General features: G+C 32.9%; 1 protein-coding gene across 1 annotated transcript in view; it reads left to right on the top strand.

The window, feature by feature from the left end:
• The window catches only part of LOC128996434 (protein sidekick-like), a 213,236-nt gene that overhangs the window by 183,483 nt on the left and 5,531 nt on the right, over positions 1-24,222 (top strand). The window contains exons 2-3 of the mRNA XM_054421761.1: positions 16,099-16,274; positions 17,259-17,469. Of these exons, the coding sequence (XP_054277736.1) occupies positions 16,099-16,274; positions 17,259-17,469 (387 nt within the window). The remainder of the gene's footprint in view (positions 1-16,098; positions 16,275-17,258; positions 17,470-24,222) is intronic.

The raw sequence follows: 24,222 nt of genomic DNA, 5'->3' as shown, positions 1-24,222 counted from the left end.
AATTACAACTCTCTACTGCGAACAGACGAACAGACAGCCTGTTACAATGCAGACATTACACAGATATATTATACCATTCATCATCTGTCCACCTGCATTGCTTTATCGTAGATATGCTGGACATTGTAAATTACATGTGTTTATATCTCGTAAACATACAGGGTGAGTCGTGAGTCTCGTAAGGTGTCCTTGTAAAACACATCGTTGGTCCTGCAATTAAATTATTTTCTCCCCACAAAACCCACTAATGGAATGAAATGAAATACAAAGTATGGTAATGCCAGCAGTATTAAAATGCGTTTTATATAGAGAAAACATTTTTAGAGTAAAACACAAAAACTAAAAGAAATACGGTTTAAGTTCAAATTTAAAAGCTGCCTTATGATCACAGTGCACGTAAAATGATTAGCTATTAGACATTTTATTTCTTTTAGTTTTGGTTAACTAACTATTTTCAAAACATATTTTCGTCAGAAAATTTTATTTTTGGTAGGATAATGTTGTCGTACTGCGCATAGGATTAAAGCCCATCTCATTAGAAATGTCATATGCTAATAGGAGTAGATAGATTTGAAATCACTTAGAAAAAAATTGTGATCCAAAAATTTAAAAAATCTTACACAAAAGGGGCTGCCATTTTGAAAAGAATAAAAATCTAATTTTAATTTTACTAAAATGTGCCACTATTTACTAAATAGAGCTTTAAGCTTATGTAAAATATGCTTAGTTAATATTTTTTTTCGGTTTGTCCGAAATCAATAATAGCGGACACTTTAGTACAAGGTCCACCCTCTATTTAATGTGCTTCTGTCTCCAATAAACTGGACATTACGATAATTTGTAGAGCTCTTGCTAACAAATTAAGTAAGTAAGTAGTAAGCAATAGTCGGCCTCGGTACTTTTCAACCTCAATCAAGTAAGTAAACGAGTATATATATATATATATATATATATATATATATATATATATATACAGTATATTTTTATCATAACTTATGAAGGTGTGGAGGGACCAGTCTAAAACGATTAAGCAGGAAACAAGAAGTACTGAGATTTTACATAACAGATTAGAGTTAAAGTTTATTAACCTTTTGAAACAGAATGAGGAACCAGACCATATGTATTTTTAATATTTCAAGAAGCACAATGTATTACTCACGAGCTCTGAGATAGTGGACAAAGAATGTAGTCTACTTCCCAAGGGAAATACCACCTTATGAGGTCCTATATTGTGAGAGGTTCAACAAATACTGGCGGTAAAATACAATCTTCATTGCGATACTACTCCGTATGTTATAACATATGCTATTCTTGCATCACTACTTAAGTGCTAACATTGGTGTAACTTGCTTAAAAAGGTATGTTTCGTGTAGTTGAAAAAGTATTACAAAAATGTATATGTAATAAATATAGAACACCCCAAAAACATGAAATTAATTTCGTTCCTTGTAACAAAGGTCAGAATGCTGGAATTAGGTTTTAGCAAACTCCACTCGTAAGGAATAAGCTATTGCCGTAGGTCTCCCTTAAGACCTAGACCCGGGACCGATTTACTTTTATTGTTTTGATGGAAAGTAAATAAAAGAAACGTCTTATAACACTTAAAACATATATTTACGCTTATACTGTTACTCACAAGACGGTAAATATACAAAAAAGGTGGTAAGTGGTGATCGATTTCGATTGGACACTCCAATCATCATCAGACCCAATAGGCGAATTCCGTTTCTTTTATTTACTTTCCGTAAATTTAATAACACGTACAATGCTGATCAAGAAGTTATTTATTGTTTTGATGTCCTCAAAGGCCAAAAAAACCATCCGTTCAAATTCATATGTATCCGTTAGCAAGATAACTCGTGCAAAAAGCATGCGATTTCAATGAAATTTGGTACAGTCGTGTAAACCTACGTTTATTCCAACGAGTTTGCGAACCAGCGTGATCGGACCATGGAAACGGCGTTTTATGGGGGGATTTATTGGAATTAAATTGTGTTTTCTCTGACATTTAAAGAGGTTACAATGTCTCTGGCATAACCCTCTCCCATGTAAAGACGGACTTCTCAGAGAAAACATTTAAACGTTCTGTCAAACTTTTGCCCGTCTGAGGGATTTACAGCTCAACTTGGGGGCCTTAAATTGTTACAATCTCTAGTGACATTCCTTTAGTGATTGCTACGTTTTGGTAAATTTTGTTTATCGTATTTTATATAACCACCAAATTTATTTTGACTGAAAACAACAAAAAATGTAAAAAAGAACCCTGGTAGTCTAAATCATAAAGAGTAGATTATTTAAATATAGATTAAGAGTCCTTGGAGGCTAGCAGTCATCTTGTATTATTTCAAACAGCTACTGAAAAGTTTTTTTTATCCAAAAATACTTTTTTAAGCACCAAAGTGGTTATAGTGTAAGTATATAGGGCACTGTGGGTTTATAAATGTTCGTTTAGTTTTTAAGTGTTTTCCAAGGGGGTCTATGGAAGCTAACGGCCATCTTGGAATATCGATATCGTCCATTATACCGATGAATTAGGGTTTGTTAACGTTGAGTATCATTTTGGCATTTTAATTGACGTATTATAAAAAAAATTCATAAAAAAATCATAAAAAATTGCATGTACTTGTAGAAATGAAATTAATCAATCGAATCACGTAACAGATACTTTTTTATAAAAATCTCCCAAATTAAATTAGGTACCCAATGTGTTTCCTGTAGGATTCTGGTTTTCATAGTTTTTTATACCTTAGAAAACCTATTAAAAGTATAACAATAATTAAAAACACATTTTATTGCTTCTCAGCATATTATAAAGGGTTACAAAATATGTTATTTAATAATTTACAGCATCTTGTTGATTATTTATTAGTCTGTTTATGTTATTTATAAGATTCATAATCAATAATAACATAGAATACATGCATATATTTAACTTAAATAAATAAAGTAGTATGAAATGTAATTTCGTTTCCTGTTCAAACACCATTTTAAACTAATAATACACGCTGACATTTCCTATTGTTATCTGATTGTATTGTGTTCATTTATCACATGTTCAAACAACAAATTAGAAACGTATTTAATTTGGATTGTTCCTTACTCATATTATATCTGATAAAAGGGGTATGAAATACATACATTACAAGCAATATCAATGAAAGAAAAAGTGTAGATTATTGTTGAGATTGTCAAACAATGTCTCGCTGTGAACTATGCAGTATATCTGCCAGTTAATACTACATGCGCGCTGCAGTAGAGCAAGTAAATTGATATTTAATCTTTGTACGACGCGACAATGCTGCACTCTATGCAGAACGTGAATAAAACATTAACAAAACGCTGCGCCCCTGCTTTCAGTTACACATTTACGATTTTACATAGTACTCAAGATGGAAAAATTCCGGAACTGTTTGGTCATATTGAATTGACATAATTTATTATAATAGTTAATATTAATTAAGTTTTCTTTCACAGCTTTCTAACACACGTGATACAACCATTAACATTACTGAAAACGAGGCATTAAGATAATTTATAAATTATTTTAAACAGAATGGAACTTAGTACGAAATTAATGTTACGGATTTTTATGGCGTGGTGGAATCTTGTCACATTGATCTGTGTTTGAGAAATGTCAGTCATCATTGTTGTGTCCATGACTTAAAAACTATGACTTAACTAACATAGAGATTATGCGTGCTAACCACATAACTGTGTTATACCACAGCAAGGCTTACAAACCAATAGGATTGCTCAATGTATAAATATGAATTATTAAAATTACAAAACTGGACTTTAAATAATTTAAAAAACTAAACACTTTAAACTAGCATACTCCAAACATAATTACGAGTATAAAGCAAAAACCATCTTAAGATAGAAATTTTTATTCAAATCGAACTCAAAAAAATTCTCTTTGTTATGTTATACAAACAGAAACACTTTTATGTTATTTGCCACGAAACAAAATTATCAAGAGTAAATAGTTTTTCAAAATAATGGATCTACAGTGTTTATGAAATACTTATGTAGAATGCAACTGAAAATGTTCAAAGCTCTCTGCATGAGTCAAGCTATAGGTACAAAGTTTGAAAGAAATCAGATTTACACCTACAGTAGGGCTACATAATCTGTATGCAGGAACAGCCTACCTCCAGTAAAACTATTTAGGTAAATGCATAGAATTCAGGGCTGTTCCAGCTTCCTTCATTTACATATAAATCACTTTTTATTAGTAAGGGTCAGAGCTTATTCATCCCTAATGAACTGCTTAACATGTAAATGTTTTACTAACATGATTTTTCTATGCCTGTTTTAATTTAAACGTTTTTATTTTTCGCATACTCAATGGGAGTGTGAGTAAACTCAGGCAGCTCTTAACACACTTGAATAAAGAAGTTTACATATCAATATCCATAAACCATATCTATAATTTTGATGTAAATTAAATAACTCAATTATACCTCCTTATAATATTTTACTAATCAATGCTTAAGACTTAATTTTCCTTTAAGATGTTGTATAATGGGTAAATATATACGTCATTAATTGTCTGAAACTTTTAAAGTACTTGTTGGCGTACTAAAATATATTTCCAAATAATATTGCCATAAAAAGAAAAGGAGGATAGTAAAAGATTTTTTAAGAAAGACAACAAATGCTTGTACCAAACGTTTTAATTTCAAATAAAAATGGAAAACACGTCTGTGAAAGACGCTAGCACCAGGTTCCCTACGCCTTATTTGTGATGTCTTTGAGTTACTGTTTTAGTTGTAAAGAAGTCTAAGGAACGCCATAATCATATTTCTGTTTTTACCTTTTTATGGCCTAAGGAAAGAGTTTTAAGTAGTCGTGTTTACTGAACAATATTAATGATATTTCATACTGTTTAACAGCTTATTTATGTGATAATTCTTAACGAAATAAAATATATTTATGACGTGCAGTTACTACGCAGCTTTCACCAAAGGCTTGTACAAACTGCCCACCGAAAGGACTAACCGAAATTAAATATATCATAAAATAGATCTATAGTACTACACATGCTCCGGGTGATCCTTGATAGTTTGATAGACGTATTTAATATTTAGGTTTTAAGTAAATATAAATAGAAAGTTGATATTTTAGTATTTCAGGAATAGTTGAATGTTTCTTTAAGCTTTATCTATACAGGGTGTTTTTTAAAAAACTTGCATCTTTATTTATGTAAAAACCGCAATAGATAGAAATATGCATTTTGCGGGAATCATCTATTGACGTAGGGGGCCCAATTGTTTTGAATTCAACGTTACATTCACATTCCCCCCTTCCCCCCCCCCTGCCACCAAACTTAATTTTTTTAAATAGCAAGGTACCCCTTGTGACATATCAAATGAAAGAGCATGAAAAAAGAAAATGTTTGATGAAAAAAAAATTGAAAATCGGTTCATAAATTTGCGAGATATTTCCCCCCCTCCCCGGAACTTCATTTTTTTAATAGCAAGGTACCCCTTGTGACATATCAAATGAAAGAGCATGAAAAAAGAAAACGTTTGGTGAAATTTATTTTTCATTTGATATATCACAAGGGCGGGTACCTTGCTATTAAAAAACAAGTTATGGGTAGGGGAAAAGTGGGGGAGGGATTATCTCACAAATTCATGGGCCGATTTCAATTTTTTTTTTCACCAAACATTTTCTTTTTTCATGCTCTTTCATTTGATATGTCACAAGGGTTACCTTGCTATTTAAAACAATTAAGTTGGGGGCAGGGGGGGAATGTAATATATCGTTGAATTCAAAACAATTGGGCCCCCCACGTCAATAGATGATTCCCGCAAACTGCATATTTCTATCTATTGCGGTTTTTACATAAATAAAGATGCAAGTTTTTAAAAAAAAACACCCTGTATATAATGGTTCAAACAAACTATGTGCTTGTTTAACATACTTGTAGTTTAACATAAAACTTAATATTTTATGCCTTTTATCCAACTAGAAGATTAGTTGTGGCTAGGAAGAGTAAAGCTAGGAGACAAGCAGAAGAATAAAATTGAAACCGATTTCATGTGACTTAAGTAAAACAAAATAAAAAATTCAAAGGTACTAGGACAAGAGATGGTATGAATATTGTTTATTATTTTGTTTAAAGATTTAACTGTCAGTATTCATACTTAAATGCTAACACGCTAACCATTAAAACCCAGCATTTCTTCCAGTCATAGCATTATCCCAACAGTTCTGAATAGCTTGTGTAAGACTACGCGCCTGTACAAAATTAAATGAAAAGCAGTCGGGAGTCTTGGAATTCAATATTGTCCAGTAAAGTTTTCCAGTAAACAAAATAATATATTCAAGCATTAGAAAGGAGAGAGTATATTACAAAATACACGTAAGTTCACTGTTGTTTTTCCTTAAAGAACACGGAGTGTGATGCCCGGCCCTTCCAGGCTCTCATTGTTTTCAAACAATAGCTTTGTTGATAAGGCAAACATATCACGTTGAAAGCCTTTAGCAAGTATTTTCATTTTTTTGTTAGACTGGTCAGATTTCCTTTGCGTGTAAGAAGGATATTGCGGAAAAGGTGTATTAAGACATATTTGAAATTTAATGGTAGTTAAGTATGTAACAGTTTCTTCCACAACCACCAAAAGACGTACAGTAGGAAGCAAGTTGTTTTTTTTTATCATTCAACATAGATCTTTATTTGGATCCCGTTGTCAAATGGCTTCTAGGTTCAGTGTCAACAACCCTCGTGTTTGACCAAAGCATTCCAATTTGAAAGCTATAAACATTTAAAACATTTGGTTTACAGTCCATTAAATGTTCTTTTCGTGTAAGGGGAAAACATTTACGATTGTTTGAAAAACATGGTACTAACGTAGAAGTCACACGAAAGATTTTGGTCCCAAAATGCAGAACCTAGTGATATTGAGTTATATCACATGTGATATTGAGAGACATCTTATGTGATATTGCAACCAATGGTTCCCAGCATTTTAGCGAGATCATGTGCAAGAGTGGAGTTATATCACGTAAAGAGAATCACGTGCGATATTGCTGCAACGCGGCTCAAAATGGATAGAAGAGTCGTGATCTAAATGTTTCATCAAGTGCAGGAATCATTCATAAAAGCTCAGGTGGTGGTGGAAGAATATCAGGAATTGGATTAATAAACTGGTGCTCTTATTGAAATATTCTTTCTTATAGGCTTACAGCTGTAGGGTTTACATGTGTTACAAAACATTGTGGTTTCAAAGAATGGGTATAACATTTGTATAACTAACAGTACTATACGGTGATTTTATTATTGTTTATCATGGTGATCAAATCGCTAAGTCAAGAGAGTATACAAACTATATGGATTGTTTAATTACAAATTTGGCGAAATATATTTTAATACATTAACAGCTTTGGTGTTTAGTTGTATTCGTATTCTTGGCTATGACAAATAACTCTCTTATTTTGGGACAGGACTAATCCTTATTTTTACAGGTTTGATATAAAATTATTAAGCTTTGTCAATACAAATCAGTGGAAATAATTAATTTACAACTATTTTATTTGGTTTGTAAACATTTTTATTAACACCTTATACAGTTAAAATTGTTCTCCCTGTCTGAAAATGAAATGTGTTTAAAATCAGATTGCATTATTAATAACTATTGTGTATGTGAAGAAGTTTAATTTACGTTTAAATGGAAAAAATAGGTTTCTGTTTGAAAATGTGTGGAATAAAACCCAAATGTCATCAAACACTCACATTATATCGTTACATAATTTCGTTGAATACATTTATAAGTTTTTCACATTTTAAGTAGAATGTGAAAAGAAAAAGTAATTGTATCTTATTCCTAGTGTTTATCATAGCATCGTGTTTTAGGATGTAGTATAAGTTTATGGTTGGAAATCATTTTAAAATTGATTTTAGTTTACGTATCATAATAAGTACAGTAACTAATCAATGATACAACCTAGCACTTTGAAAATATTTAAGTACAATGTTTTATGTTTCTAGTTACAATGTGGATGAAAGATACGTAATGTACCAAATGCGTGTGTCCTCTCAGACCTATTGTTGCCAGACAATGGCCACGTTAAAGTGAAAACAAACATATTAAAGAGAAAGCCTTGAGGAAGTCTTACCTTACACGCAGACAATGACCAAATCAGGTACAATGATGGAAGCTAAATACACAAGGATGAGGTTAGGAAACATCATGTTTCTCTATACAAAATCACAACAATGCTTATTTTGTCGTCTATTAGTATTAACAAATTACAGTTGAGATGTCTGTTTTTACATCACATTAAAATACAGTGTACCTAATTAGCGGAATTTTTATCACACATAATCTACGTAAATAGTATTGATGTAATGCCTAGAATTACAATTGGCATTTCCCTAATTCAAACTAAACTGAGGACTCGGCCTTTAGGTTTCCTAAGTTTATATTAATATAAGACGTAGGTTACTGTTTTCTTTCAAACAGCATGCATTGAGCAATGTTTACACATGTGTTTGATTTGTTTTTTTTTACATATCCCAGATTCTATGAATTTGTAATTCCCCTGGATGAATGAAATAAATTTAATATACAATTTTCTGATAGTTGTCTAAGTGAGTTTATTTTTTTATATGGTTGTAATCTATTACTGCCAACAATATTATTATCCAAATACTTATCATCTTGTTTCCCTAGAACCCCGAATTGCGAAGGACTGTTTTAGGTACTATATTATAACAAAACTTGCTTGGATTCAACTAAAACTGTATCATTACCATACCAAATAGTTGATACTATACCATTACTATACCAAGCTTGTATATTGAATTTTTACGTCAGTAAAATTTCAAACCTATGTTTAGATATGATTTTTTTTCAAACAAGGTTCACATATCAATTTTATATAATTATTACTTATGTAAAGATTTTAAATCTATATTTTATGTACGATGGTAGTAAATAGAACATATATTGCTGGAGTTTTATTTAACAAGTTTTTTATTTATTTAATTACCAAACTACCTGGAAATTACCATTACACGTTAGATTATATTTTTTCTACTAATATTTATGATTCCAATTCTAGGTGTAGCTTCGCAGGTTTTGCTGTAAAAGACGTTTGGAGATTCTGAGGAAACGTCCTCGAAATGTTTCACAGTTGACTGAAGCCTAACAGCTCTTGTTGCATAAAACATCTCCACTTCAGCTATAGACCCAGCTATACAATTAGACCTTTCACTACTTCTGATAACACAAGATGCTTTGTATTTTAACAGCTTCATATCAATCAAAATTTGAACATACTGTCGAATTAATTGTTAATTATGATGTAACGCTTTAAACTGAACCATCAGTTCATAGCAAAAGTATAAGTAGTAGGCTGATTTTATAAATAACTAGCTGACCCGGCGAACTTCGTATCGCCTAAGTTATAGGTTTACCCTAAGACAGACCGATGGAAAGAAAGTACCGTTACGTTTAATTTTCAAGATGATCTCGTTCGCATCGCTCAATCACGTCCTGGTTGAAGTTCGTTCGCTACGCTCACTCACCTTTGGGTTGGAGCTCGTTCGCTGCGCTCAATTGCCTTTAGGTTGGAGCTCGTTCGCTACGCTAACTCGCCTCCAGGTTAGCTCGTTCGCTACGCTCACTCGCTTCCAGGTTGAAGTTCGTTCGCTACGCTCACTCACCTTTTGGTTGCAAATTAGCTGTTGTCATAAATGTAAAAGAAATAATAGTGCTGCACCCTGTTGGTAATCCTTGTAACTTTAATGCTATTGAACATCATAGAACAGAACCAACTTGTTTAATTGAAACAGCTGTTAAGATTCATTAATTCTATTTCTCATAAGGTTAACATGGGAAACTCCAGAGCCACTGGGGCGGAGCCCTTTTAAGAATTTCGAAACGGGAAATAGTTTACGTCCGATTCGCATACCTACAGAATTTACACCAAATTTCATAACGATCGGTGAAGTCGTTCCGGAGGAGTTTGCAGACAAACACTGTGACACGAGAATTTTATATATTAGAAGAGATAAAACACCACTGTCATAATTTTATAACGTGATTGGGAAAACTAACGGAAAAACACTGTATTTGGATTCACAGTACATTGAGAGTGTCACTTAAATATCTTGAGTGCGAGAGCTTTCATTAAATTCTAATTAATTACGAACAATTACTGTTTTGTTGAATGAGTTGCGAGGTGATATACACAAATTAAAAACTTTAATTTACTATAATATTATAGATCAGAAATATTTTTTTAAACTCAAACATTTAAAACCAAATAGGTGTATCAAGAACCATTGCTAGTTTTGTTTTACAAAAGCTAACAAGCGGATAAAACTTTTGAATTACTAAAACAGTGAGTGAGATAAAGACTAGTCCTTTCTGTTTTTTTTTTTACCAGTATTACCGAAAATCAAATTTATGCCAAAGCTGGCTTTAGATTTATCCCTTACCTATTCTAAGTTTCTTTTGGCATGCTTTAACATTTAGTTTTTTAATACCATCCAAATATACAGATTGGTTGAACCAATTTATGTGAACTTCCCATATAAGGTATAAGCAATGTTCAACCAATAACACGTTTTTGTACAAACGTATCCCAAATTTCAATCACTGTACTAAAAATAGTGTTATTGAGAAGGTTGCAATCTTTTATTCAAATCTGTACAGAAAAGTTTACTTTCACAAGCTTGGCTTACACGGTGGAGAGGACCGGTGTGGCGGAGGACGTAGCTGTTAGCATACACGAGGTTGATGTTCAGATTTAGTGTATTGCGGTAGAGCCTCATATGATACGTGACTAGACAAGTGTACCAAGCCAGCCTCAATTGAATTAAGGACCCCAAGTTTCGTTATTAGGGAAGGGGATGTTGAGTTTAACAAGTGATATACACAGATATAATTTGGCTTTGGGTCATAATTGTTTGTTGTTGCTTTGTTGAACTTTTATAAGTTATTTATTGTTTTTACGGAAAAGTGGGCGGTATTACTTATAATTTGTGATTATCCTGGGTTTGAACCCACCGTCACGCAACCAAGCCCAAGATGGATACATCTAAGCAAGAAATAAGCCTATTCCAAGTACTGTGGCCGTAAATAATAAAGTTAGGCTAAGACCCTGAGTATGACTTTTTTTATTAACAACCATGTTGGATTATAGATATACATACAATACTATAAAATAGACTTTGGTTTATTACGATGCCAAAACTGTAGCCAGTTTTTTTTTTTATTGAAAACTCAGCTCGATCCATCGACGGATGTGCTGCTCTACATACCGTTTTAAGTTATACAACAAACTTTTAAGTATTGCCAAACAACACTACATTTTTGTTGTATACCATAACATCCTTTACCCTCTGCTGTGATGGTATAGATTGCATGTAATGCTTTTTATATTCTCTTATATTAATTAGTTTATCCTTTGGTAAAAATAGTTTTATATCTCTATTAAACCCTAACACCAAACTCATTGCAATAAGCTATAATTCTATAATATATTGATGGTTGCCTGCCAGTCACAAAATAACTCAAGGATTATTGAACTATTCTTTTAATTAAATGCTCTAATAAAGAATAGTTTTTTTTACATTCGGCAACAGAAAAATTGAATATTGAATTTCAAATTTATTTTTTTCTTGTATATATTTTTGGTGCGGTATAGTTGTGACACACTATCATACTTTTTCATAATCATAATTTCCTATGAAATCCTCAACCGTATACCGCTCTATGCAATTTTATCATATTTCATCAAGTCAAATCAATTGATTGTGTAAAGATGAATTGGACCTTAAGTAAGCTTCGACCAAAATTTGCAACAATTTACATTTGGACTTACTTTTATAAAATATTTATATATAAGAGAGATTGGAGTAAGGCAATGAGTACGTCCAACCCCAACTAATCAAAAGTAATTTATATGTAAATGAAGGTAGTTTGGGCAATGTCTTGAATTTCAACATTTTAAAAGCTTCATAAGTAAAAATCTCCATCACCCTTAATATCAGAAGTATTATTATAATTGTTATCAGGCTCATTGTAGTTCAAAGATTTCTTCAGCTAATAATATACATTTTAGATGATATTTTTTCTACTAATATTTATGATATCAACTTTATTCCTGTTATATGATTGAAATATACGATTTAAAGAAAAATCTAAAGGCATTTTCTTAGTTCCAAGATGCAACATGGTACTACAAAGCTACTAATGGTTTTTTACAATTATAAAAAACTAGAGGTCGTCCAGTGGTCGAAAACTCCAGCAAAAATATGTAATGTGCAGACTCTCCACCCAAGCTGTAACTAAAACATGTGATTGTAATTTCTTCAGTTTGTTTTTATTTTCTGTTTATATTTCGTTGTTATTTCGTCACCAGCATGGCAACCCTTAAGGCCCATGTTATTTTTTTTTTATTTTTTTAGGGATTCTGCACACCTACAGGAAAATATATTTCTAAGTATGCGTAGATTTTCCCTACGATACACATGAGCTGGGAATAAAGGTTTAAAGAAACATGCTTACCTATTAATATTAAAGATTCCAGTGGTAAGACAATAAAAGGCACATCGCCTGGGGACATGCTAAGACACATATTGCAAAATTAGACAATCTAGGTCCTACATAATTTCTTTTACAAATATTCAAAGATATGATGTTTTATATTTTTATTAAGACAGAAAGGTGTACAAATCTGGAAAAATATTAAATTGGAACTATAAAAATATCCTGTAATTGAGATCCTTCTATCAGTAATACATTTTACCTATTACGTAGGTAGAGTAAGGAAGATCTGTTCTGGGAGAACAGCTCCAAAGACTCAATTTAATACACTAGTAATAGTTTACACGGAGTTTTAGATATCACATTTAGTTGTAGATTTACCTATAAAAACATTAAAGGCATGCATTTCGGCAAGAGGTACTACACATCAAAGATTCTCTTCGAGAAAATCTGACAATTCACAAATAGCAATAATCATTGGCAAAACTCTTTAAAAAATGCAATCGCATATTATCTACATCTGCTTTTAGAGCTCTCGTCATCGTTGCTAAACAAACGACAGACCATGTCGCTTCAGTCAGACCATTGGTGTCACTGACAGCTACAAGTCCAACATGGACTCGATGAATATTCCTGGTTTATAGTTTTGCATGTCGAGTTGTCGCCTAAACATAGCCTAATAATACTCACTGCAAGAAATATATTTAGCATGCATAAAGTTGTAATTAATTGATTGTTAAAATTGGATGAGTATGTATGATAAAGATGGAATTTATAATTTTCGTTTATTGGGAAGTTAAGAAATGAAACAAACTAAAATTAAAATGCATTATTGTTTAGAAACATATACCTACTACACGGTTTTCAGTCAAATACAGTTACAACCGGTATGTTTTTTTTTTTTTTTCAAATAAATATACATATCTAATGTCATACGACAAAATGCTAGTCCAGAACGAATTTTACTATATCTTTAAAGTTGATTCTCTTTCATCGTAAGTTGATTCAATAAAAAAACAGTCACCGTTCCTAAACTTTCACTATTATTTGTCACGACAACTATAAGACCGTTTGACGTAGTGAAATCCTATAAATTGCTTAATTTTTAGATTGCTTTTTAGGTTTGAAAATTTCCTGCAGATAATTTACTACTTGTCTAGTTGGAAAAAACTACAATCTTTCATCAAATGACCCACCTATAAATTTTAAGATAATATTCCATTGAACAATCACGCAACTAATCAAATTCCAAACTATGTATTGACTGTACTCAAAAATATAGCTCAAACCCCTCTTAAAACCCTTTATTTCGTAATTAGCATACCAATGTAGTATACCAATGTAGTACACCAAACATGAAATTGAGTTGATATAGATTGAGTGACTCGCACATTAACTAAGGATATTGAGAGATATAACCATCGACGTAACACACTTTGTGTGTGTACAATGCCTTGGGTGAATAGTTATACAGGGTGGCTGAAAAGTAACTTGCACCCCCTCTTACCTTTTCAACCATTTGAGATATTTTAAATCTGTTTGCAACAACCTTTTTGGATATGAGGGGCTACAATAATTATGGTCAATTTTGAAAATTTCGCCCTTAAGTGGAGGTAGGGGGTAGCTCAAAATTGTCCGAAGACAAGTATAGTCGAGTTTGGTATCATTTTACAGGTCTTGACAAAACATAACAATTGACATAAAGAAAATCTAAATCGGCCCACTCATAACAAAATGGCGCCCTAAAACGTTTCAAATTCAAATAACTATGAGGGTGGCTGAAAATTAACATGCACCCCCTTTAACTTTTTAACTATTTGAGATGTTTGAAATCGAATTGCAGCAAGTTGTTTGGATATGAAGGGCTACAATAATTATGGTCAGTTTTGAAACTTTTGCCCTTAAAGGTAGCGGTGGTAGGGGGTAGCTCAAAAATTTTATATTTGCCTAATATTAATATTAAATATTTGGAATTGTTACTAGTGGGTAATTTTAGTTATATCATTAGTTAATATAATATATATCATTGTACACCTCTGGGCCAAGTAAGAAAACCCTTTTCTACCCACTTCTAGGCTTACTTTTGGAATGTGGAGCAAGGCGTTTTGCCGGATCACGCGCTGAGCCAATTGGGTCTGATGACGATTGGAGTGCCCAATTGAAATCGATAACCACTTACGATCTTTTATATGTATTTACCGTCTTGTGAGTAAACATTATAAATATATATATATATATATTATTAAAACTGTAATGCGACGTATTTTTGTACTTTCATGTAATTAAATAACGCATACGATATCGATCATGAAGTTATTTAATATAAGACTAAATTGGAATGGCATCCAGCCATAATAATAAGGTCAGCAGTTCAAGTCATGCTACAACATAACCAACGACAACCCTAATATAAGGGATATTTATAAGTTCAGCCCTCTGTATACACCAACTATTTACATTTCATAAATTCATATGAATAAAACATCACATGTATAACAAATATAGAATATAACCACGAATCTTTTGAATACATATTAATACTATGTGAATTGCATCAAGCAGAATTTGTTTCACATAATTAGAACTAAGTTACAATCATTTATAATAATTAATTGCTCATATAACTAACAATAGTTGATGAATACTAAGTAAGGCCTACAATAGCTCTCAAAAAGGAAAATAAAAGTTTTAGGTAAATTAAATTAGTTGTAAAAGATTATTGAATCCTAGACTGGTGTAGATATATATACTGTAATTATAATAATATATATGACAATAAAATTACCAAACAATAACAACTTTACCTGATCAAAATGTCAAAATAAACACAAAGAAAACAAATAATAATAAAAATCTTAAAACATTTACAACCTTTAAGTAGTTGAATGTTATTGGGTTATTAGGTATTGTTATTTAGGTAATATTATTAGGTAATTAAACGTAGTGTCTGTAAGTATCGGAAATAGTATATCTTACTCCGTAAGGGATTAAAAATGAATCTGAAGAATCAAAATGTGTTTGGGCCCTTGTGTAATCTAGAATTTGTTACGTATACGAGGGTCGACAATAAAGGAGCTCGATAAAAAGACAATTATTCGATCGATATTCGATTTTCACACTCGGTAATTGGTGGAACAAAATAGTGTTTAAGAACTGTATTTTACGGATAAGAATACATTATCATCTTAATTATGTTTAAAGAAGGTTAAGTCTCGTAAACAGAATTCTTCACTGGTTTGAGGAGACATTTTAAAGTTAGTCTCTGGTCTCGGATTTTAATGTCTCAGCTGGAAATTGTAAAGGAAGCATGGAATCGCTTGTAGTTAGTGCTAAGAGTCTGTTCAAGGTTCAAATCCCGCCAATAACAAATAGTTTTTAGCTCTATAATAGTCATAGCTCGGTGTTTTGTAGATTATATTGTGTGGTTGACCCACCCCAAATGCATGGATCTATACTTCAGGAACTCAACATTATAATTGGAACTTTCTCCAACAGTACCAGCTTCTAGTCTCCACAACCACAAAGGTGCCGTGTAAAGGGGTAAAGGTCTTGTATTACCATCAAGAAGCTACATACTCTGTATTGTTGGCAGGGGCCGCCTACGTCAACAGCGGGGGAAACTCCCTAGACGGGTTGACATCTACCCAGCAGCCGCTTCTCTCCAGGTTCGAGCCCTACTTTGACCCTTTGACCCCACGCAACGTCACCGCCTTGGTGGGCAAGTCGGCGTACCTCAGTTGTCGAGTGCGCAACCTTGGCAACAAAACCGTAAGTCAAATCTCTACTCTTTTGCCATGAATTAGCAAAGCAGACACGTTAGTGAGCAGAAGCTACAATTTCGCATTTAAATACTTTTAAATTAGGTAAGATTTACACAAAAAAATAGCAAAACTCAGATAGATACCTCAATCATACCAGAGTAACCCTCAATGTAGGCATACTGTGACCATTAGTCACCAAATTTTTTTATTCTAAAATTACTATTTAAAAGTTAAAGAACTTGTAATAGGATTTGACAATAAATATACCAGTGTTGGATCGCTGGCACATAGTAGACACAATGCTTGATGAAATGTAACCTTATTTATCAATCGAGCCACTGAACAACATGAACTTGTCAATTGCAACTTGGATACACTGAGGCTTTAGTTGGACCGAGAGGGAGATACTAGGCCCCAGACTGTCTCAAGGATACTTCAAAACCCAGTCGTCGGGTTTTTGTGGTAGGCAACTATCATTAATTGATATTAAAACATAGACATTGTCCAGGTCACCCACCATATATAATAATCCAATGATTGTCTGTTGTTATTTTATACATGTTTATCGCAATTCTGTACATTATAACTATTATTTAATTTTAATGAGACATAAATAATTAAATTCCTGTTTTGTAATTGGACATATTAGAGAATCAATCGTGACAATACAATGGTAAACTAAGCTGAGAAGCAATTTACCTTAACCAACGTACAGTTTAAAGTTATCTACAAAAATCACAGGAATATAATAAACCATCTATATTAAAAATACATCCAAGCTGGATATTCATATGAGGTTTCATAGTTAGTTTTAAGTGTATCTTGTAACAACAAGAAAAACAAGAAACAAATTTCATTACTGGTTGAATTTGTATTGGCAACGAGATGCTGTGGAGCACAATCACTAGGTCTGGCACGCTGGCTCTTCCTCGGCTGAATACGATTGTTCAAATCTAATGCTTTCTGTTCTATACGATGATATTTCTGGCAGGTATCCTGGGTAAGGCACAGAGACATCCACATCCTCACTGTAGGCGCCTACACATACACCTCGGACCAGAGGTTCATGGCGATCCATCATAGGGACAACGACGAATGGACCTTGCAGATCAAGTGGGCTCAGAAGAGGGACGCGGGGATATACGAGTGCCAGATCTCCACACAGCCCGTCAGGAGCTTCTTTGTCAATTTAAATGTTGTTGGTAGGTAGACAAGCATAGTCCCTTTGTCTGAGATTCTGTGGCTCAGTTTATTATCCAGTAGAATATACCTGAAAACTCCTTTTAGGCTAGTCAAATTAAGGGTAAAAAAGGTTTAACATCAAACTAATTGTAAAAGAAAGAAAGTAATGTTTTTTGGATGCGGAATGGTGTCCCGAAAAACATATCAAAAGTCTACCAAAATCCACGCAGGGGAAGTCCGCCATATTGGCCGCCATCTTTGATTTAAAAAAAATCTGAGACTTATGAGTATTATGGTTCTTGAACGACCAAATATCAACCGAACAAGGCGAGCAAAGTGTCTATTTAATATAGAATTAAACCAGCTTTTTGATTATGTATAACATGTAGACATTTGGCAAAGCCAAAATTTAGCAAATTCAAAAAAGCCTTCGAAATAAACGGATTTTTTTTATATTTTTTCTCTTTAGTCCCCTAAAACTAAATAATTACTCAACTTAACAATTGATCAAATCAATAATATTTTTAAAACATTCTAAGAGGTTTTTAATAATATATATATATATATATATATATATATATACAAATATATCATCAAAATTGCTTTGGCCAAACTTCAGTGAACCGGCTTTTTCATACTATGAACACTCAGCTCTTTGCTGTTTAAAGGTAGTCATGAATAATGGTTGTTAGAACTAAAGAGCTAATATGTAAGTTTACTAAAACACATAACATAGTTTAACAAATTGACAAAAATAAATATTAACACGCGTTTTTTTAAGTCGAAGCTGTTTTGATGAGTAAATAAAAAAAAATACCGGCACTTATAACCCAGTGACCTTGTTATAAAAAGCAAGGTCTACCTTGCATGAAATGGGGTAGTAGGTTTCTTTTTTTATGTTGTTTGTAATAGTACCGAGATGCTAAATCCAAATTTTCGACCTCGGCGACCTTACGCATCACCTCCAAAAAGCTTAAAAATCGGCGGAATTTCGCACTATTTTTACGTTTGTGTGATTTTGACCCTGAAGCATCACTTTTTCATAGAGAACAGCCGTAATAATTTTTAAGTACATTAAATGTGATCTGCCTTTGGTAGTTTGTGGTGATCTGAACATAGACAATTTGGAAAATACCTTTGAGAAGGACTGTTTCAATGATGTACTCAGTTCAAGTAACCTACATGTCACCTTTAAACATTATACAAGAATCGATCAAACCTCAAACAAACATAGCCAGCTTGACTACTTAATCACCGATTTCCAAAACCAGCTTTATTCAACTGTTATTCTACCACCTCTCTTATCAGATCACTGTATAGTTGTTTTTAATTTAAATTTGAGTTGCCATAAAATCAAGAAAAAAGTTGAGAAGCGAAAATTAACAAAGCCTAACATCTCTACATTTGAACATCTTCTCAAAACCCATTTGGTGCAAACCCTAGACGCAACTGCTAACACAAACGATGCGTTTGATGAATTCTATTCCTATTTTGTTTATTCATTTGATATATGTTTTCCTAAAGCAATTTATAATAGTAAGGATGATTCTCATGTCAAGTGGATTACCCCAGAGGTTACTGATTTGCAAGAAAAACTCATAGATCTGTACTGGCGAACAAGAAATGTAAATAGGCCTAATGTAAATAGTAAATTAGAATACAATAATGCTAAGCGTCTACATTCCGATCTTCTTAGCAGAGCAAAGAAACAATTCTACAAGTCAAAGATTGACAATGCTAAGAATATTAGTAAAGAATCATGGGCAATTATTCGAAACTTGACATGTGATGACAATGTAAATAGTTGTAATATAGGTCTTAAGTTTGATGACGAGCTTGTTACTCACCCGAGTACTATAGCAAATATTTTTAACAATTACTTCATTTCTGAGATTGACAAGCTGGCGGGTCCAGCGATTAAGATAGATATAGACCCAAACCAAGTCCCCGATGAAGGTGATTTCCATTTATGGCCTACAAACGAGAAAGAAGTACTGAGCGTAATAGATAAAGTTAGCAGAAAGAGTAGCGCTGGTGTGGATGAAATTCCTTGTAGCCTTCTTAAATCATGTAAAGATATCATAGTTAAGCCACTAACAAAAATAATAAATAAGTCGTTTTCACAGGGCATTTTCCCCAACAAAATAAAAACATCAAAGGTTGTACCTATATATAAGAACAATGAAAAAGACATAGTTAAGAACTACAGGCCAGTAGCAGTACAAAGTGTTTTTTCAAAGATCTTTGAAATCATATTCTTAAAGAGATTGTTCCCTTATTTGGAAGATAATCAGGTATTGAATCCTGATCAATATGGTTTTAGGAAAAACAAATGTACAACTGATGCAATATTTAATCTACTAATAAATATCTATGATAATCTTGATATTGTTGGCGAGCAGCTCTGTATTTTCTATGATATGACCAAAGCATTTGACCTCATTTCCCATGATATTCTTATAAAAAAGTTAATGGCTATCGGCATTAAAGGTAAAGCCTTAAATTGGGTAGCATCTTATTTGAAAGACAGGAAACAAATTGTTAGTGTCAGGTATTCTGGGCAAGATGGTTTAAGGCGCCATTATCTATCGGCCACCTCATCTCCTGTAAACACCGGTGTACCGCAAGGTTCCAACCTAGGCCCTGTACTGTTCTTGCTGTTCGTGAACGACCTACCTGAATCTGTCTCAATAGGAAAGATTTGGCTATTTGCAGACGATGTTAGCCACCTGGTGCAGGACAGAGACGAACAGATGCTTAGGCACAAAGCTCAAGATGGGTTAAACCAAATGAATAATTGGTGTAAGGACAATAAGCTGATTTTAAATAAAGGAAAAACCAAAGCTCTCCAATTCCATAACAGGAAAATCCCAGATAACTCACCATTACTCAAACTTGAAGGCACCAGTATCAAAATTGATAATCACATAATGTATTTAGGCCTAACCATCAGTGACAATCTTAAATGGCAGGATCATATCCAACAAATTTCGCCCAGATTAACAGCTGTGTGCCATATGGTCCGAAGGCTTAAGTCAATTGTTGATAATGATGTTTTAATGAAAATTTACTTTGGTTGCTTTCAAAGTATTGTCAACTACGGAATCTTATTCTGGGGAAACAGTCCTCTCGCAAGCAGAATACTACTTCTTCAAAAAGAATAATAAGAATAATTTATAATGCTCCATACCTTGCCCATTGTAAAACTCTTTTTGTTGAAGCAAAAGTCCTTACGGTGCCAGCAATATTTATTTTGGAATCTGCCCTAATAGTTAAGAAGAACCCGAACACGTTTCCACAAAACAAAACAATTCACAACTACTCAACAAGGCAAAAAAACAACATTCATCTAAATCAAGTCAACTCAAGTTTAGTAAAGGACGGACCAAAGTTTTTATCAAGCTTAATCTACAACTTGATCCCTCTAAATATAAAAAGCATTGAAGATCAAGATGAATTCAAGAGGAAATTTAAAGAATATCTATTGAAGAGGCCATATTATTCTGTTGAAGAATATCTAAAAGAAAAATAGGCCAAAAAAAACTGACGACCACGGCGCAGCTGCGCTACCAGTGGGAGATCACCAAGTATCAAGTAAGTAAGTAAATTACCTATCTTTTAAGACCAAAATGGTTATCACAGGCCTAATAGTTTTCAAGATATGACCCAGCAAACAACGGCTAAAATTATCAAATTTTGAACTTGTTTAAAGTTGGGCTACGTTAACCCAAAGCATAATTTTAATATTTTTCATTAAAACAACCATAATTACATTAAAACTACATTAAATTACTCAAAATTTAAGAATAAAATGGTGATTATTAATAGGCCTAACACATTGAGAGATATGCCTCTTCAAGGTTCCTAAAATCTTCCATAAATGATTGTATTTTAAGTTTCAAGCTATTCAATTTGGTCAAATTTTGTAAAAGAACCATAATAAGAAATAAACAAATTTATTTCATTTCAACATTAGATTGTTTTATAAAAAAACTGTTACTCGTAAAATGGAAACAAATCCATCGTATCTATCTACATAAACACACACGCACATTGTAACTATAAATGGTTCTCGTGGATAGAACACAGGCCTGTGTAGAACGGTATTTATTGTATTTTGTATTGTCGCGTGAGCAGGTTGGAGAACACGAGGGCGATGGAGTCTGTGATTAGGTGATCCTTGTACCTTTGGACATGAACTCGTCTTGTGGGGGTATCAGTTGAAGATTGACTTGTATGACTAACTTGAGACGTTTGGATGTGTGCACTATAATTTAGTTTTTCAATCAATTGAGACAAGGGCAATGGTGAAAATCTATGTGTGAAGATGTGCTTTAAATCTTCATCCGACTGCTTCAGGACACATGACCTGTGAAACAATGTGAGGGGGCCAAGTCACCTTTATATTGCCATCAGTCACAGTATTAACTTCAGAAGAAAGATATACTACTCTATTATTCTTTCTTTTGTATCTGACTTATTCATATTTTTCTCATAAAACTCTTAACATCGCTTCCTTGTCAATATCTCTAGCCATTGACAGTTTCCCTCCAACAATTCCACTGCTTAAGAACATTATAACGCCAGTTTTAGGGAATGGAGGGTGACGTGACGAAGTAACCAGTCACACAGCTTCTCTATATTCGCTTCAATTCTAGTGACTCGTGAGGGTCTCATTTCTAAATGCTACTCAGTTGTATGTGCCTTAACATTGCAGTAGGCCTACTCCTCAACCTCAGCACTTATATTCTACAGATAAATTATATCATTCCTAATGTCCATCGGGTGAGCACGGTGTCAGTTATACCACGGTTCCGACTCAAACCTACATAGCTTTTCATTAAGCAAATGAGCACCTGCTCTATAGTCATTTCCGTCCAATCATCCGTCTAGAACTTTTCAGAACGCACAATGGTGAAGGACCCGTTGGTGGTAAATAGCTGGTGTTTATTGAAATTCATCTTGTTTCCTAATTTCAACATATCCTGCATGTACCGATGCAAAAACTTAGCATGAAAGAAGTAATATGTAGCATGGCAGAACGGCAGCAAAGTTAAAACCTGTTTTCACTGTTGCCTCTTCATTCTTTCTATCAATTCCTCTTGATAGTATGAACATTTTAATTACAATAGATTTCTTCCATTAAAAAACTTATAATCTATTGTTGAAATGAAATAAAAATGTTTATATTCTTAGTATGGTTTTTTTATAAGATTTCACCAAATTGAATAGCTTGAATTAAGATTCAGGTAAATACAAACATTTATGGAAGATCTCAATGTGTTAGGCATATAATCACCATTTTGGTCTTATATTGTGAGTAATTTTATGTTGTTTTAAAGTAATTATGGCTGATTTAATGAAAAAATATGAGAAAGTTATGCTTTAGGGTTAACTTTAGCCAAACTTTAAAAAAGTTCAAAATTTTATAGTTTTGGCCATTGTTCGCTGAGTCATATCTTGAAAACTATTAGGCCTGTAATAACCATTTTGGTCTTAAAAGATAGGTAATTTAATGTACCTAAAAATGATTACGGTTGTTCTCTATGCAAAAGTAATGCTTCAGGGTCAAAATCACACAAACGTAAAAATAGTGCGAAATTCCGCCGATTTTTAAGCTTTTTGGAGGTGATGCGGAAGGTCGCCGAGGTCGAAAATTTGGATTTGGCATCTAGGTACTATTACAAACAACATAAAAAAGAAACCTACTACCCCATTTCATGCAAGGTAGACCTTGCTTTTTATAACAAGGTCACTGGGTTATAAGTGCCGGTATTTTTTTTATTTACTCATATAAACAGCTTCGACTTAAAAAAACGCGTGTTAATATTTATTTTTGTCAATTTGTTAAACTATGTTATGTGTTTTAGTAAACTTACATATTAGCTCTTTAGTTCTAACAACCATTATTCATGACTACCTTTAAACAGCAAAGAGCTGAGTGTTCATAGTATGAAAAAGCCGGTTCACTGAAGTTTGGCCAAAGCAATTTTGATGATATATTTGTATATATATATATATATATATATATATATATTATTAAAAACCTCTTAGAATGTTTTAAAAATATTATTGATTTGATCAATTGTTAAGTTGAGTAATTATTTAGTTTTAGGGGACTAAAGAGAAAAAATATAAAAAAAATCCGTTTATTTCGAAGGCTTTTTTGAATTTGCTAAATTTTGGCTTTGCCAAATGTCTACATGTTATACATAATCAAAAAGCTGGTTTAATTCTATATTAAATAGACACTTTGCTTGCCTTATTCGGTTGATATTTGGTCGTTCAAGAGCCATAATACTCATAAGTCTCAGATTTTTTGAAAAATCAAAGATGGCGGCCAATATGGCGGACTTCCCCTGCGTGGATTTTGGTAGACTTTTGATATGTTGTTCGGGACACCATTCCGTATATAAAAAACATTACTTTGTTTCTTTTACAATTAGTTTGACGTTTTTCCTTAATTTGACTAGCCTATTTACCCTTAATGACCTAGTGTTGCCGCTTGGCAACACAAAACATGATTTTCATTACTTAGTAGCGCAATTTTGTTTTTGGAAATTTCGATTGGCAAACCTGTGTTTTTGATACAGGAACATGTCCTCTATGTGATAAAGTGGTTCCTAACCCTAATCTTGTCTCTGAGATACTTGGTGATGTTATAAGTTTCAGAATAATATCCAGAAAATTAATAACACTGCTTGAAAATATGTACTTGGATATCACCTCAGTCTGACAATTTTTCAAATTTTGTTTATAACTGAAAAATTAAA

This window comes from Macrosteles quadrilineatus, unplaced genomic scaffold (assembly GCF_028750875.1).
Source record: "Macrosteles quadrilineatus isolate MER2022 unplaced genomic scaffold, UCM_ALF_1.0 Scaffold_6__1_contigs__length_79288215, whole genome shotgun sequence".
Lineage (NCBI taxonomy): Eukaryota > Metazoa > Arthropoda > Insecta > Hemiptera > Cicadellidae > Macrosteles > Macrosteles quadrilineatus.
The sequence above is the reverse complement of the archived record's forward strand: the minus strand, read 5'-3'. Positions and strand labels throughout refer to the sequence as shown.